The sequence below is a fragment of the Opisthocomus hoazin genome, chromosome 15, assembly GCF_030867145.1.
Source record: "Opisthocomus hoazin isolate bOpiHoa1 chromosome 15, bOpiHoa1.hap1, whole genome shotgun sequence".
In the NCBI taxonomy this organism is placed as follows: Eukaryota; Metazoa; Chordata; class Aves; order Opisthocomiformes; family Opisthocomidae; genus Opisthocomus; species Opisthocomus hoazin.
Window position 1 is genome coordinate 7,856,475 of NC_134428.1, and position 17,046 is coordinate 7,873,520.

The 17,046-nt window shown below is 41.3% G+C and overlaps 1 protein-coding gene and 1 long non-coding RNA gene across 4 annotated transcripts in view; one reads left to right on the forward strand and one right to left on the reverse strand.

Annotated features, from left to right (window-relative positions):
• The first annotated feature begins 431 nt into the window (after positions 1–431).
• On the forward strand, positions 432–16,660 carry ERCC4 (ERCC excision repair 4, endonuclease catalytic subunit). Its single transcript, XM_075436122.1, has 11 exons — positions 432–628; positions 1,238–1,418; positions 4,353–4,548; positions 5,889–6,096; positions 7,199–7,379; positions 7,724–7,852; positions 8,444–8,554; positions 9,709–10,300; positions 11,565–11,657; positions 12,241–12,353; positions 13,465–16,660. The coding sequence occupies exons 1-11, from the start codon at positions 455–457 to the stop codon at positions 14,196–14,198; spliced, it is 2,712 nt and encodes a 903-aa protein (XP_075292237.1). The 5' UTR covers positions 432–454; the 3' UTR covers positions 14,199–16,660.
• LOC142363209 (uncharacterized) overlaps positions 4,548–17,046 on the reverse strand; it is a 30,648-nt gene continuing 18,149 nt past the window's right edge. For 2 of the 3 annotated variants that reach the window (XR_012765560.1, XR_012765558.1), the window contains 3 exons: positions 10,509–10,708; positions 10,247–10,330; positions 7,260–7,342 (listed from right to left, as the gene is read on the reverse strand). This is a non-coding gene — a long non-coding RNA (uncharacterized LOC142363209). Of the gene's footprint in view, positions 5,754–6,710; positions 7,343–10,246; positions 10,331–10,508; positions 10,709–12,154; positions 12,264–17,046 lie in introns of those variants that run through there. The other variant, XR_012765559.1, reaches the window with a different exon arrangement.

A 17,046-nucleotide genomic window follows, 5' to 3' on the forward strand; every position in this document is an offset into this window, starting at 1 on the left:
CCCGCCGCCCCGGAGAGCCCTTGTGTCCGGCGCTGCCCAAAGCGGGTCTGCAGAGTCTCAGCGCGGAGCGAACGAGCAGCCGCCTCCGCGCTGACTGAGGCGCGGACAGAGCAGCGTGCGGTGCCAGCAGAACCCGGCGGGACTGCTGCCCTGCGTGAGGAACGCGGGCTGGAGGTCAGTCAGCTCTGGGGGTTTTTTTGCTTAAGAAATGCAAGCAGTTACTAACGAACAACGGATAATTGATAATAAAAAGGGAAGCGCCCCCCTACCTCGTGTTACACGCAGCAGCAGCAGGGGAGGGGGCTTCAGCTCGCCCCGCCTCGCCTCAGGCACCTCGCGCTGAGGGCGGGAAAACCGCCGCGCGCTCGTGGCCGGAGGACCGCACCGCCCGCGCTCGGCAGGGGGCGCCGCCAGCCCGGCGGCGGGCGGGCTGGCGGGCGCGGTGGCGGCGGCTATGGCGGCGCTGCTGGAGCACGAGAACCAGATCTTCCTGGAGCTCTTCGACCAGGACGGGCTGGCCGTCTGCGCCCGCGGGCTCGGCGTCGACCGGCTGCTGCTGCGCTTCCTCCGCCTCCACTGCGAGCCCGCCAGCCTGCTGCTGGTGCTCAACACCAGCCCCGCCGAGGAGGTGAGCCGGGCCGGGCCGCGGGGCTGGGCGGGGGAGGCCGCGGCGGTTAGGCCCGGGCCGGGTTCCTGCCGCGCTGCCCGCCTCAGCCCGCCTGGGCCCGTCGTCGCTGTGTCCGCGCCGTGAGGGTAGCGGGGGTCCGTGGGTGAACTGATGGGGCGGCGGGAGCTGTGAGATTGAGCTTGGCGTAAGGGGCCGACCTGCTGTAGCCGCCTCTGACAGCAGGCGAGCGGACCGAAAGGCCGGCTCCCCCCGGTTTCCTGTCCCCAAGTCAGGGCTGGAGTTGCCCGTTCTCTCAAAAAGAGCTAGCGAAACATGAGGGAAAACGTAAGCTCCTGTGAGTGCCAGTGGCTCATAAGTATTGTCTAGCTGCTGCTGGAAAGACGTAGGTTTTTAACTCACCTGGGTGAGTTTGAAACTGGGCAGAGTGTGCTGAAGAAGCAGAATGCCGTGAGGATTCCGACTTCCTCAGGCCGGTCTTATGCTGCCGTGGTTCTGGGGTGTTCTGCATAGCTCCCCAGGATTAGTGGAGTATGTGTCATTCAGGTTTTTCTGCGTCTGTTTCATCAGTTACCGCAATGAACTCTTGTGGTTTTACTGTATTTGATTTAGGAGTATTTTATTGACCAGCTGAGGTCGGATGGAGTTGTTCATCTTCCTCGACGTGTTACCAATGACATTACAAATAATACTCGCTATGAGTTTTACACACAAGGAGGAGTCATCTTTGCAACAAGTCGAATCCTTGTGGTAGATTTCCTTACTGACAGAATTCCTGCAAATCTCATTACTGGTAAGAGTGTAATGAAATAAAGGTAAGGCTGTGCTGCTTGAGAATACATAAAGCTTAATGCTGTGTGAAGAGTTCTAGTCACCAGGACTGAGATTGAAGAATTAGTCCTTCTTTTTCCACAAAAACTGACCTAGAAGGAGCAGATACGTGGGGTTGGGGTTTTTTTATGGCTTCTTTTGCCACAAACTTGTTTGCTTTTTTTAGTCATGCAATTTGAAAACATCCATGTTATTTTCAGATAATGCACTTGTGTGACTTTCTGATATCAATAACTGGCTGGAAAACAGATCAGCAGTTAAACTGCCGTTGACCCGTGAAGTTCAGGCTGGCTTTCCAAGGAGAATAATTGATTGCAGTTGGTGAAGAAATGTCCAGAATAGTCTCAGTAAATGGCCTATGACTGAGGTGGATTTTAGACGTCATGTTTTATCAGCCTGGCACACTATCCAGTTTGTGTATTAACAGATTACTTCTGATGACTCTTCCTATCCAGAAATAGTAATACCTTACTAATATTTGTCTTTCGCACTTTGGATGCTATCTTAATAGCAGTATTATGCAGTAATGCTGCTACTATCCTTGTAAAGATTTTGGGGAATAGCTTGTGAGCTTTTTTTTTTTTTTACACAGAAGTTATACAAGAAAGATGTTAACAATTATTTTTTTTCCCCTCTCATGTTCTTTTCCCCTTGTCCCCTAGCCCTTGTTGTTTTTATGTTCTTGTCTAAGCTGGAAACGCTGTTAAAGCCTGGAGAGCTAGTAAAATAGCTAAGAGCCAGGAATATAAGAATATTGTACTGTTATCTAAATGTTAACATCATCTTAAGGGTTAGGCATAACTGAATATTGAATGCTTAGAAAAATGTAAGTTTTTGCTTCTGAAGTTGTATCCCCTCCCTTTTAGTCAATGTATGACAAGCTCTATCTGTAAAACATTTTGAACAGTTTTATGGTAGAGCCAAAGGATGCCTGATTTGTCAATTCTGGTATTTCTAGGTTAAAAAAAAGTGAACAAATTTTCTGGGCCTCCTCCTTTTAATTTCTCTTCTTCCCCATAACGCCTTCCTCTCCACCTTTCTGCCATACCAAATAAAAAAAAAAAGGGGGGGGGGGGGACACACGACACCACACCTTTGGACTTTATGTGTCTGAAAAGAAGAAATTCACTAAAGATACTGGAAATAGTCCTCTCCTCTGATGACCTGGCGTTGTTGTGGTGGTTGCGTTGCCGCTAGAGGCCAGCGTGGCAGCAGCGTTGGTAGCTTTGCCGCTTTGGTTAAAACTTGGGGAGCGCCTGGTTCTGTGGGAAGCGGGTGTTGCCTGTGTGCGGAATTGTGTGGCAGGAACTTGTAATAGTGTTTCTTGAGGTTACCGTGGAAAAAAAAAATGTATCAGTAAAGTGTTTCCACGTGTACAAATGTTGTGTATAAAATCAGTGTAGAATCACATGCGAACTAACATCTGATGAACTCATTAATTCAGCTAAATGAAGATAAGAAATAATCACTGCGGTAAAGAATTATTATTCCTGGTGGCTTGGACCAGATAGAAATGACATGCTTAATTGCATAGTGAAACTGATGCGAGTTGATGTAGTAAACAGTGGCAAGTTGTTTCTACCAAGGCTACGCAGCAGTATGAACTGGCTTAATAAGCAGAGAAATATTGGCTACCAGTAGGAAGGTGTTATAATAAACACCTAGTCTTACTGGCCTGTTACAAATTCTGTGTCTCCTGTAATGTCCTTTCAGAGTCACGTCTTGACAAACTGGAAGATGTTTAGAAATGAGTACGATCACTAGTATGTCCTGAAAAATTAGCTTCATAGGAGAGATGTAAGAATATCTAGAAAATACCTTTTAGCGGTGTGACTTGCTCATGAATGGCTAGCAGTTACGTGGAGGTCTTTTCCTTATAGATGCTTTCTCATTTACAAAGCAAAGGCGTATTCAAATCAATGGCTGGGTGCTGAGATGAAGAAACTCGTTACAGAAATTAAACGCACTGTCAGATTGTCAGCTTATGTAATTACAAGATAAAAGCTGTGATGTTTGATGTCCTTTGCTTCCATTTTAGAAAGGCATTTATTGTTCCACTGGAAGCTGTGAACAGATAAAAGTACCACATAGGCCTCGCTTCAGTAGGGGGAGCGTGAAAAAATGTGATGTGCTGTTTAGTGCAGTTAAGCATGAGAAAAAAATAAGTGCTGGTTTTCACAGGTCTTGGCTGAGTGAAGTGTAAATTGCGGAAGTGTTCACCTCAAACGCTTCATGTAGTTAAACTATTGTTTCACTTCTCTCTACTAAAATGTGCACAATTAATCTCTTTTTCCTAATATGCCCATGGCCATGAAGAAGATTGGTGGTGTAATCGTACACTAATGGTACGTCCTGTCCTCAAGCGTGAATATGAATATCAGGGGAGGGGGAAGCAAAATCAATGCTTTTAGAAGTTCTTTGATTATATAAAGACTTGAACTGTTACCCATCAAACATACTTGATAAGTCTGTGAGTCCAGAACTTCTGTAACGAAATAATTCGTATTTATACAATCTTGAACATACCAGACTTACTTTATTGTGACAGTGTGTGATGTCTTGCATTTACTTTTACTTCTCTTAAAGGGCTCAAGGTCATGTTTTGCCTTAGGAGTACAGAATTTTCAAAGCTAGTAAGTCCTGCCGCTTAGGCACAAGCCTTTTTTTGCTAAAGATGTATCATTAACCCAGTTCTGTTATTTGGGGATTCCATGGTACTAAAACCGAGGAATTGCTTCGTTTGAACCCCTGAAGGTTTGTTCAACCATTGCTTTAGATGTAAATTCCTATCGCACTTTATTTTAGAAAAAAACATTGAGTAAGACAGTTTTGAGAAAAATCTATACGAAATTGGACTTTACTTTTTTTGTAACTTGAAAACCTTTTATTTTGCCAGGCATTTTGGTATACAAAGCGCACAGAATCATTGAGTCCTGTCAGGAAGCATTTATCTTGCGACTTTATCGCCAGAAGAATAAGCAAGGCTTCATCAAAGCTTTTACAGATAACGCGGTTGCATTTAACACTGGCTTTTGCCATGTGGAGAGAGTGATGAGAAATCTCTTTGTCAGGAAACTGTATCTGTGGCCAAGGTAAGGCACCTCTTTACGTCCCTGGAGAGTTAAAGAACGTAGAAGAAGGATGTTACAGTGGGTTCCTAAGAAAATGAGATGTAGGCAGTTGCACTGCACATCTGTGTTCCCTCTTGTATTCCCAAAGAAATTTCATTCGAGAGTGATCTTGAAGACACTGAATTTCTGTAAGTATTTTTGAAAATAGACCCAGATTAAATCTATAAGGGGTTGAACCTTGTAGTACAGCTGTCCTCTTAGCCAACAGAAATCAGAGCAGAAAGTGACATTCTTAATAGCTTAAGAAAACTTCACTTATTAAACATTATTTAAGCCATAAAGTGACAGGAATACAGTCTCTTAGCTCTGCCCTTTGTGGCAGTATTTGTTTCCAGCTGTGATGAAACTCCATGGATCTATTTCTACACATCAGATTTTTTGAATCTTCCTTTACATGTATGTTGTGTATGAAGACTATTTCTGGATGACTGGTAGACACCAACTTGCCAAGTTTGTGACATGCGTGAAGTCTTTGGGGAGCAGAGCTGCAAACGGAGCTGGGCACTGCAGCTGACAACCCGGTCAGCGCTCCTGCCTTGGGCAGCCGCTCTGCTCATTTGTTCCTTTAGTCCAGTCGAGAATGTGTTTCACTCCATCTTAACGTACTGTTACTCCTCGTTGTAAACTCTTCTAACAGTCTTTCAGTATGACAGAGAAGTAGAAATGGACATAACTAGGATGGAAAAGGTTGATTAGAGGCTCTCCAAGTTTTCTTCCGTGTCTTTTCATGGTTCAGAAGCCCTGGGCGTGCAGCACGCAGTAAGGGAAATGCCCACTGAGTTTTAGAGGTCAGCAGACATAGCGTTCTCTGAGCCTTGTTCCGTTAGTAAAAATCAGCCAGCGTCTGCGTACCTGTACACTGGGATCAGCTGCAAGGGTGGCGTTCCAACACGGACCTGCTCCTTGTAGTCAGAAGCTAGCAACATCACAGAATCTGCTAGTGGATCCACGTCATTCCAAAGGATTTATGAAAGCATCCCACTTTCTCCCTTAGAGACCTTTTGGCTTTAGTATTTGTTACGTGTAATAAATTGCTGCACTAGTCTACATCATTTCCATGGGTCATTCACCAGCACTGTAAAAGCTCGCATGACTGGAACGACTACAGTAATTATTGTGGAACAGAGGGTTTTCTCAGGCTGTTCATAAGATTGCAGTCTTCACATCTGTAGAAATTGATTTATTTTGCAAATAACTGGTATATATTTAAAACAATTGTAATTTTAGTTTGTATAAACTTTTGAATGATTGTGGTCAAGCAAACCATCCATGTAAATCTTAATAAGCTGTTTTCCTCTTAGATTTCATATAGCAGTGAACTCATTTTTAGAGAAGCATAAACCTGAAGTGGTGGAAATACATGTGTCAATGACCCCTGCTATGCTTGCTATCCAGACTTCGATCCTGGACATTTTGAATGCATGTCTGAGAGAACTCAAACGTTATAACCCAGCTCTTGAAGTAGAAGATCTGTCTTTAGAAAATGCCATTGGTAAACCTTTTGACAAGGTAACTGTTTTGATTGTTTTGCTGTGTCTAAAGGGATGTAGATCTTCAAACTCTCTGGCATGCAAACAGAAATGTTATTTGTAAAAAAAAAAAAAAATATAGATATATATAGATATATATATATATAAAACGAGCAGCAGCTGAGTATTCTCCCATGAGGTGCTTATTGCTGTTACAAGGAGAGGCACTGTGGTCATCTGTAACGGTGATGTTACAGTTGCCAGTAGGGTTTTTGGTGTATCGGTATTATTTTTCTTCCTTCATTTCCAACGTCCCCACAGTAGGAACATCCTGATGCGTGGTTGGTTTATTATTAAGGTGGCTGCAACTTCAGCTCAAAATACTTGAGAAATTAGTGTGCAGTTATTTCTGCCCCCCTGTTTTTCCTCTTGAATTTCTTGCTTGTGTTTTTTATTTTCTCTATATGGAGAAGCACTGTATATAATACATAACATGCACATGCATGCATCTGTTGTATCTTTTAATCATTACACATGTCATTAATTGTGTATGCATTGTTATTTTTAGCAGATCTGCAATGTTTGGCATACATAGGCTCTGTAGAGTAAAATCACAAACTTCAACAAGCAGAGTGAAACACAGTTATTTGTTACCTGCTATTTAATCTTGGCCTTCTGTACGTTAAATATTTGGAGGGTTTCTTCTTGTGGTCGATAGGTTGCATATCTGCATGGTACTCAACTTATATTGAAAATCAAATGACATTATAATGTTTTTATTTTACCTAAGTAAGGAATACTACATACTAAAGGCACAGGCCAGTACCAGTAAAATAAGATGGTGTGTTTTTTTTCATTTTACCAGTATTTTATTATTATATGGAAAGGAAAATATGTCCTGAAAAAATTAAATTATATTCATCTGCTAACTGTTGAAATGTTTGACATGAAGGCATCAATATTATATTAACTTCGCAAAAAATGATTATTTATCAAAACAAGTATCTCATCCTCACATCTTTGGGTATTTTTAATAACTTCGGGAAACTGGTGGCATCCCCTGTAAAGAAGAGGAGTGCATTCTTATCTTGATTAGTATACTGTATATTTGATGTTCAGAACTTTCCCATTTCTATTTCTAGACAATTCGGCACTATTTAGATCCTCTCTGGCATCAGCTTGGAGCTAAGACAAAATCTTTGGTCCAGGATTTGAAGATACTCCGTACTTTGCTACTGTATCTCACCCAGTATGATTGTGTCACTTTCCTTAATCTTCTGGAGTCACTGAAAGCGAGCGAGAAAGCTTTTGGTGAGAATTCAGGTAAACACTGAATAACCATACAAGTTAATGCGTGAAACAGTGAAATGTTGATATTTTTAATTAACATTCTCAAACTTATGAAGGTATCTAATTAGGTTTTACATAACCAGCCATAAGGACGTAGGTTTTTATTGACAGATAATGCTTTCATCTTCCCACTTAACTGCTGTTACTTAACAGTGTGAGATCTGCATCACATTTCTGTCTTTTACTAAGCTAGTAATTACACAACAACCAGGTAGCACAGGTATTCCAGATGACAGACTGGGGGCTTTTACTGGAAAGGGTTCAACCATGTCCACACTGCAAATGTCAAACTACTACTGCTTTCTTTTCCTCTTCAGGTTGGCTGTTTCTTGATGCCAGTACTTCAATGTTTGTAAATGCTCGAGCTAGAGTTTATCGCATTGCAGATGAGAAACTGAATCAGAAAAGCAAAGTCTCTGAAAAAAGTGAAGTAAAGAAGGAAAATGGTACTGATCATTCCTAATTTTAAGTTTGAGAGTGTCACACGATTTCAAATGCTCTGCATATTATTACTTGTGCTGTGGTTCCCAATGTGATCTTGCACAGCTCAAGCTCTCAAATCTGTTAGCTGGAATAAGATGAGACATAAGCTTAGTCAAAAAGCATATAATAAACAACATAAAACAGAGTCACGAAGAAGTAAGGGGTTCTTCTAAGCTTGCCCAGCTGATCATTGGGAGAGCTTTTATGGATTTGTTCTTGAATTACATTGGTGTTCAGCTTGATCTTTTCTATTTTATGTGAACGGGTAGGAGGCTGTCGTTGCTTTTATTGAAAAAAAAATATGTTCAGGAGTTTCAGAATTGAAGAATGAGTGAATATTTTAACTTTTTGCTTCACTGAAGCGCTTATCGCCTTTTTAAAATGTCTTTGTAAGAGCGCTCTTCAGCCCTTCGGCATAACACGTTGCGTACGTAGGCTGTTGAATATCGTATTTGCCAACAGCCATCACACTATTGACATCTAACCACTAATTTGAAGTTCTGAAGGCTATTTAGGCTGTAAGAGCTGCTGTGTTCAATCTTGTTTTGTTTCAGAACTGAAAAGGGAATTGGTTCTAGAAAGTAACCCAAAATGGGAAGCTTTGAGAGAAGTACTGAAAGAGATTGAAAATGAGAATAAGAACAGTGAAGACCTTGGTGGTCCAGGTGAGCGAATCCTAAATGGTGTATGCTTTCACAGGACAGCTAGTTTTTACTTCACTTTTGAGAGAAGGAGCCTAACTCTTTACTATAGTTTTATTAGAGGGCTAGTTTTAAATTTAATAATTTGTGGGCTTGAGACAAGGAGTGATGTACATAAACCGTGTAAAACTAAGTAGTTTTACATAAACTCCTATTTTTCTCTTTTAGAGCAAGAACTATGCTGTTGGTTACTATGCAGTTCTGCTTAGGAAAGAACCTGTATTACTACAAAAAGATATTTTAACTTACATTTCAATATTGTACTGATACCTTAGTCTTAAAACCAATAAAACTAATAGCATGGAAATTTATAACCCCCAAGGTACCACTGACTCATTTATCAAGTTCAGGTTCAAAAAAAAATAGAGGTTAGAGGTGCTGTCTGTGCCCTTTCCATCTTACACATTTTTTTCATGCACCTCAAAATCTGCTTTTCCAGGAGATGGACCTAAATGGGGTAGAGAGCAGAAGGCAAGTGTGGTTCTAACTAACTGCTTTGTTGCCTTTCCTATTTTAGGACTTGTCATCCCCTTAAATCTCACCAAATTTTATTTTAGGAAATAGTAAGGGTAAAAAAGTGCTCTTTTCTCCCACCCACACTGTTCTGACTCTGGGTAAGAACTGGCTCTCTCACCTAGTGTTGTAGGAGTTTTTCTGAGTCAGCTTGCGGAGAATTGTTATTCAAGGACCACAAATGTCAATAATACTCTGTGAAACATGTATTTTTTAGACTCTCTAACACAGCTGACAATGGCTGAAAATTAGAATGGCCTAAATTTAATTTCTCTCATATTCCACATTAAAAAAAAAAAGTTGTCCGACTGTTCCAATACGTACTGTATCTGCCTTGTTTCAAACAGTCAAAAGGAAAACCTCACTAATTTAGGTGGTGTAAGAATAAGCAATGCTGAACTTTCATTAACCTTCTCTAATTGTGTTTGGTGCAAAATGTCATGCAATTTAGACTCCCTGAAAGCTGCGACAGCCAAATGTAAAGGCATTAGGCAGGCATGCTTGTAGGATCATTAAAAACAGTTTGCTTAAGAGGCATCTTGTAGCTGGATAAGAAATGGTACAGCACAACAGATTATAAACATGATTCTGTTTCTTGACTGCAGGGCAAGTGCTTATTTGTGCCAGTGATGACCGAGCTTGTGCACAGCTCAGGGAGTATATTATTGCTGGAGCAGAGGCTTTGCTAACGAGGCTATATAACAAAACCTTCGGAAAGGATGAGAAAGCTGGAGAAGTGTGGATTAAGGACAGAAAACCTGTCAAGTTCAAAGGAAATGCCAGACCAGACTCAGGGCCTCAAGCCAAAAAAGCCAAACTTGCAGCTTCTTCCAAACAAACTAAAAACAAGAAGCAGCAAGACCGGACTATAATCGAAATGATCGGGAAAACTGAGGAGGAAAAGAGAGAGGAGTTAGAGGTGGAAGACAAGAAGGAATTAAGCAGTAGCCAAGAAGGCAGTGTTGAAGAGCCCATTCCTGAAGATTTCTGTATGAATTTACCCTCAGACTGTTACTACGGTATTTTCAAGCACCCGCTCACAATTATTCATCCATTGCAGGGTTGCAGTGATCCCTATGCACTCACTCGGGTACTGCATGAAGTAGAACCAAGATACGTTGTGTTATACGATGCAGAACTTACTTTTGTCCGGCAGCTGGAAATCTACAAGGCAAGCAGGCCTGGGAAGCCTTTGAGGCAAGTTGGCTTGGTCAGCCTCATTTCAGTCTTAAAAGAAAAAATAGAAAGTGTGCTTTCAGCAGTCAAGGCAGAATGTGCATCTTTAGCTACCTTTTAATTCCTGTTTAACCCTCTTCTTAATTTTAAACAAAAGCATAATATCTGATTTAACCAAAAGATAATTTTGACTTTCCAGCAGGTACTTAGTCCCCTAACAGAAACATACCTGTAATTAAAAAAAAAAAAGTTCATTTGTTCCGTCTTCTCCAGGACCTCTGCTTAAATGGCCTTAGTGGCTCTAGATCCCATCCGAGGTGCTCTAGTCTCACTTGAAACCCGCTTTTCACGCAATAAGCTTCATTTTGGATTTAATTAATTTTCACATTTCCTGACGTCTGGTCGTGCTGAAGACCAGTAATTCAGAATCTGGAACAGAAAAATAAGTAAAGGAAATGCAGTAATTCGTAGTTATACCTGGGTCTGGTGTTAGCTGACACAAAGATTTCCGCTTTGTGTATATATATTTGATACACTTGTAAAGTGCAAAACTCACTTTTATGGATAGATGTTACAGACTAATTAAAAATCTAGAAAATAAAATTCAATATACTAGGAGTTTTTGCATTATCTTTCATTTATATTGCCTGGTACAGCATTTCTTGGGTACAGTAAACTGTATTTACACCTGTGCCTCTGAAAATAACTGACGGCAGTGCAAGTCTTAGAATAAACACGCTTTACTTACTACAGTTGAAACACAATTTATTGGCATATAAAGTTACTACCTTTTGAATTACAATACTCTATACTTTAATCACCTCATGAAAATTATTTGCATAAATTTGAGCAGTTGTAATTTTCCGGTCAGAGATTTGTGTATATATGCAGCTTAACTGAGGATGGAGATCAGGGTGGCGGGATTCGGTGTGTCCGTACCTGACACCCGATAAGGACTCTGTAGTGCCGACGTAAGTGACAGAACTCACAAAGTGTGTTGCATGAGGACAATTACTGAGTTATTTGTACAATTTATTTTTAATTGCCTAATCAGCATGTGTTGGGTCTGCCTCCAGCATCACGTTCCCACAATGTAGAGCAGGAATCAGGCTGATTTCAGAGTATCTTTACAGAAGAATACAGTGTTTTTTCCCTTGCCTTTTTTAAGGCAAATAGTAACTTCTCAGGCACTTACTGCTACTAATCTTAAATACTAGTTGTGGATGTTTTTAACTTCATGTGAAGTTTTGTGCTCTCTTCTTTTTTTTCCCCTCCAAACCTGCAGGGTTTATTTCCTCATATATGGGGGCTCAACAGAAGAACAGCGCTACCTCACAGCTCTGAGAAAAGAGAAGGAGGCCTTCGAAAAACTCATTCGGTAACAAGAGAATTTTCCCATTGAGAATCACTGAAAAGTCAAAACCTTCCTTTTAAAAGCACCTGACATCTTATTTATTTTCGGGCTTTTAATATTGAATTTCAAAGGCTAAACAGCGCCATTTGTATTTGTGCCTAATTTTCTATTAATTTCATTTCTGTAAATGTGTTTTTTGTCTGTGGGTGACATTTCTCGTAAGATATTTGTAAGGCTTTTATGACTGAAGTCATTTTGGGGAACAAAACAATTATTTTCTTATACTGTATAGGACGGTATTTTTACTGACAGTGTCTTCTCACCAGGTTATACTGCTGTTACTAGTCACTAGTTACTTCGTTTCATATGCCCTGAAAAGTTTTAAAAACAGAAATAATCAGATGCTAAAAGTGCTGACAATTGAAAATGAAAGTATAGCGTCTAGCCCAACAATCTGGCAAGCGAGTAAACTGCACTTCCGATCAGGTTTGCAGTTAGTATTAAACTGCATGCAGTCTGACCTCTGGCTGAGGGGCACCAAAGTATTTGGATCTGTCTTTCTCGTAGAATTGAAGTTTGTGGTGATTCTTTGTTTCTGGTCCGATAGAGAGAAGGCCAGCATGGTTATTCCTGAAGAAAGAGAAGGCAGAGATGAAACAAACTTAGACCTCGTCAGAGATGCTAAGCCTGCCTCTGCTTCTGCGGACACGCGCAAAGCAGGTGAGCAGCTCCCAAAGCTGGGCTCGCGGCTCAGAGCTTTGGGAAAGACCTGTAACTGTCGCGTTCCAGTCCCGTCCAAGGCATCTGGGTCGTAGACACCTTGCACGTGGATGCTGCAGGCCTGATGGTGACGAAACATCATCTCCCTTACTCTGTCTCTGGCTGGGCAACGACAATGAGTTCTGGTTTTCTTTAAAAAGAAAATACAGATTAATGAAGTATTTTGTCATTAAGACAGATGCCATTTGGCTTGTTTCTGGGCAGCTTGTCGGTTACGAGACTGTCTAGTATTGCTTGTAGTGAGGTGGAGAGAAATTAAAACACAAAAACTGAAGTCTTCAGGTAGTCAAAGGCAGTGTTGACCTTGAGCTAGTAAATGTTGGGGACTTCTCTTGATCTTGGCGAAACAGATTGCCTGGGTGAGGAGCTGCAGACTGTGGGGTTTGTCTGCTTGCTTCGCAATAAAGCATCTTTTTCCTTTGTTGCCATTCTAACCACATTCCTGTTCCTTTCTTTTGACATGTATGCTGTCTTCATCTTCACAGCTCTGCCCCTGCCTTATTCTGCTGTCATTTTTGTAGTCCCGCTCTCCTTTACTATATGCTCTCTAATCTTTGCTGTTATGTCGTTTGTGGCCTTGATGCTGCCATCTCCTCGTGTGTCCTTCTGCAGACCTGTAAGAGGCTAAAACAGAACGCCTACAATAAAACGCTGTATTTCTGTGGGAAGCAGATGGAAGTAAAAAGTTTCAACAATAATAACTGTTTTGTGGGCAACTTTTTAAAGATTTTCCTGATGCATTTGAATAATTTTCATCTGCAGTTTAATGTATTTCATTGTCGCGTATACAAAGCTATAGCAGGTAGTGTGATAGTTCTGTTAAACTGCAGAGCATATGCCATAAATGACAGTATGTAATTTGGCAACTGATTTTTGTCTGTAACAGTGAAAAATTAAATACAGTCTGGATTTACTGTACTGCTGAATTTGTGAAGATCTATGAGAGGTGAAGTCCATCCATCATGGAAGCATAGGCAGCACGCAGGAGCACTATACCACCAGAGTCGGAGGTCTTAAGTATGGGGTTAACTGTCTTTATCTCGCTCCTCAGGTGGGCAGGAACAGAAGAGTGCCCAGCAAACTGTCATAGTGGATATGCGGGAATTCCGCAGTGAGCTGCCGTCGCTGATTCATCGTCGTGGCATTGACATTGAGCCTGTTACTCTGGAAGTCGGGGATTATATTTTAACTCCGGATATCTGTGTAGAGCGGAAGAGTGTCAGTGACCTGATTGGTTCCTTAAATAATGGACGACTGTATACGCAGTGCGTTTCTATGTCCCGTTACTATAAGCGACCGATTCTTCTCATTGAGTTTGATCCTAACAAACCTTTCTCCTTGATTCCACGAGGCTCTCTCCATCAGGAAATTTCCAGTAATGATGTTACTTCTAAACTAACCCTTCTTACGCTCCATTTCCCAAAGTTACGTATCCTGTGGTGTCCCTCTCCCCACGCTACTGCAGAGCTGTTCGAAGAGTTAAAACAAAACCATCCCCAGCCTGACGCAGAAACGGCGATGGCTGTCACAGCCGATTCGGAAATCCTTCCCGAGTCAGACAAGTATAACCCTGCTCCTCAGGACTTTCTGTTGAAAATGCCAGGTATTAATGCAAAAAACTGCCGTGCCTTGATGAACCAGGTTAAAAGCATTGCAGAGCTCATGACGCTGTCAAAGGACGAGCTCGCCAGAATTCTGGGTAATGCTGCCAATGCCACGCAGCTCTTTGACTTCATTCACCTGACCTACGGAGAGGCAATAGCTAAAGGAAAAAGCAAAAGATGACTCATGAGATTGGTCAACGTATGGCATAGATAAGCTTTTCTTGCACAGTACTTTGGCAAAGTACACAAAATATTTTAATAAATGCCCTCTAAGATAACCAGCTGTTTCTTGCTAATGCTGTTCCATCAGTTTTAGCATTGAATTATTACTGAAGGCAAGTTCCAAGAGCAAGAAAAAAACATTTTTAGTAGCGAAATGCAAATGATTTTTATTCTTTCTACAGCACTTTAATCAATTCTGTAATGTCACTGAATGAACTAAATGAAGTTCTTCACCAAGTCCTTAAGAACTAATTGATAAAGGTGTTTTCTTTTGAAACTTACGATGTCTTGTTAAAGCTAAAAACTGTGCTGTGTGTTGATTAATGTGTGTGACCTGCTGCGGGATGTATCGCTTTGCTGGTGCCGTTTTGTTAATGTCCTACTCTGGAAAAAACCCGTTTTCCGTTGACAGTGACGGAGCTGTCTGAAACACATCGTGGTCTGTTTGTCAGGGGCTCGTTTAGGAGAACACACTTGGACTCGGTCGTGAATTTTAGAACGTCATCCTAAGCATTTGCCACAGTAAACTGTAATTGTGGGGTCTGTCCTACGTTGTATTGGCTTCCTTTCCGAGAAGTTGCACTTTCTTTTTTGACATTCCAAAGCCAGTACAGCTCTGTCTTGCTAGATTTTGGAGAGTGCATTCCTTGGTCCAGACTGGCTGGAGACTCTGTGGTGGCACAGTACAACTTCATTCTCAGCGTGCTTTACTTGTACTTTTAAGATGCTTTATTTTTTCAATCAGTTCTGATAGCACTTTCACCTCGCTCACTTGAAAGTGAAAAAGTGACGTATAGCACTGGGACTATTCTTTTATACCAGAGCATATTTTCTCTCATAAAATGCAATATTTTTCCAAGTAAAGTTTTTTGAAAAGTGTTGGCAGTTCTTCCGATACTGTCATCTTTCTGTGTCCTATTGCATTTGCATCTTAATGTCTTAAACAGACCATCTGTCCATAAATTCAGTGAAGTTATCGTCACCTGGGAGGTACAACTTTAAGCATTCTGTGTAGCATAAAACCAGAAGTTATTCTTCTTGTGATAGTTTGTGAAGGTGTGTATTACTAAGAACGTGTATTCTGCGCTGACCTTTGATACAGCTGTGTAACCAGCTGCCATTGCCAGCAGGGCTGGCCCTGCGTTGTTACATGCTAATGCATTTACAGTAGCTATTTACAGTATCTTTATCTATGATGACTTGCATGTACGTATTTATATGATTCCAATGCTAACAACAGAGCAATATAATCTCCCTCATTAAAGGAGAAAGTATTGGGTTTGTGTATTCAGGTTCAGTAAAAACTGTACTGTGCACTTTCAGCTTTAATGTTTGCTTTGCATTTTAAGTGTGAATTATGAATTTGTTAACTTGGAGTCTAGGACTGAGCTGTGACAGATTTCCAAATGAACATTTTTCTGCAGATACAAATTTCACTATTAAACACATCCATAGCAAGATTGAAATTTATTAATTATCTTGTTTCTCATTTGACTGTATTGCTACCAGAACTTTTCTTTTTCTTAGTGGGTGGTTTATAATCCAGATCTTAGGGTTTCTGTTGCCCTATGTTCTAATTTATTTCATTTAATATAAAAAGAAGTCTTTCCATGAGACTTTCCCTTACTCAAAGCAATAAGCTCAGAGATGCTCAGGGTTGAGAATGCCTGTCAAGTGGTACTAAGAGAACCAGAAACCAGAGTAAGAACATAACTGTCTGGAAGGCATGGCCTGCACAGCCCAGTTCAGAAAGGGAGAGCTGAACGACCTTAGAAAACATGTACTGTTCCTGCATTTGCGTCATTACGATGTTACATGAACTGGGGTTTGGGGGTTTTTTCAGAGATACTGCATCTTGGCTTTGTCAGTGACCCTTTTTTTTTTTTGCTTAGATTTGTATAAGGTGAAAATGAAGGCTATATGAAGAGGTTATAAAGCTGTAGCTTTGTAGTGTATGCTAGATCACAGTCACATAATGCAGTTAAATAATTGATATTTGCTAAATATTTATATTAAATTTTCTTTATACCTGTGAAATTTTTGTATGTGTTTTTTGGCTGGGTTTTTTTGTTCAATGCAGGATTTGGCTTTTTCTTTAAAATAACTGCAAGTAACATTGTTGTATGTAATTATTGTTTATTTGTGATGTGCCATTTTGGTGTGTGGGGTTAGGTTGCAGGTCAGTGGCTCGTCCTTCTGGGGTAGCAGGTGCAAACTGTGAAGGCAGGTGGAAGCCCCCTAAGCCTGACACAGCCAGGGCAGAGAGTCTGCCTGCGTGCAGACCCAGCGCACCACACAGTTGGGTACGCTGATGGAAACCTGCAGGCTGCACTCCCTGCCCTTCTGCTGTGCTTCAGCTGGCTGTCAGCAACAGGAATGACACTTCGTGTATCCTCTTGTCACTGCTCGATGTTCGACGTTTGTGCTTTTCAATTAAAAAAAACACAAACAAACAAAGCCTTCAGTTTCAGAGCGTCTTAGATTCTTTCTTCCACCAAACCAAGGCCACGCGTTTCCAGGTTGCTGAGTGTGTGGAACCAGCAGGTTTATATGCTGTTGGGAAGGCAGTCAGCAAGCTGCCTGTTCCTGCAGTTTGTCCCAGGCTTTGGGTGCACAAGGTTTCTTCTAGAATAACAATAAAACCGAAATCTCTCGGGAACAAATGCAGCTTCTGTTGGCAAGTACATCGGGCACAGGATGGATGATGTTGAAGTGGTCCGGATGCTAGTCCTGCTAGTGTACACAATTGTAGCTACAGTTGGGAAGGAGACATTGTGCTTGCCATGCCGTCTGTGAGCAGTTTCCTC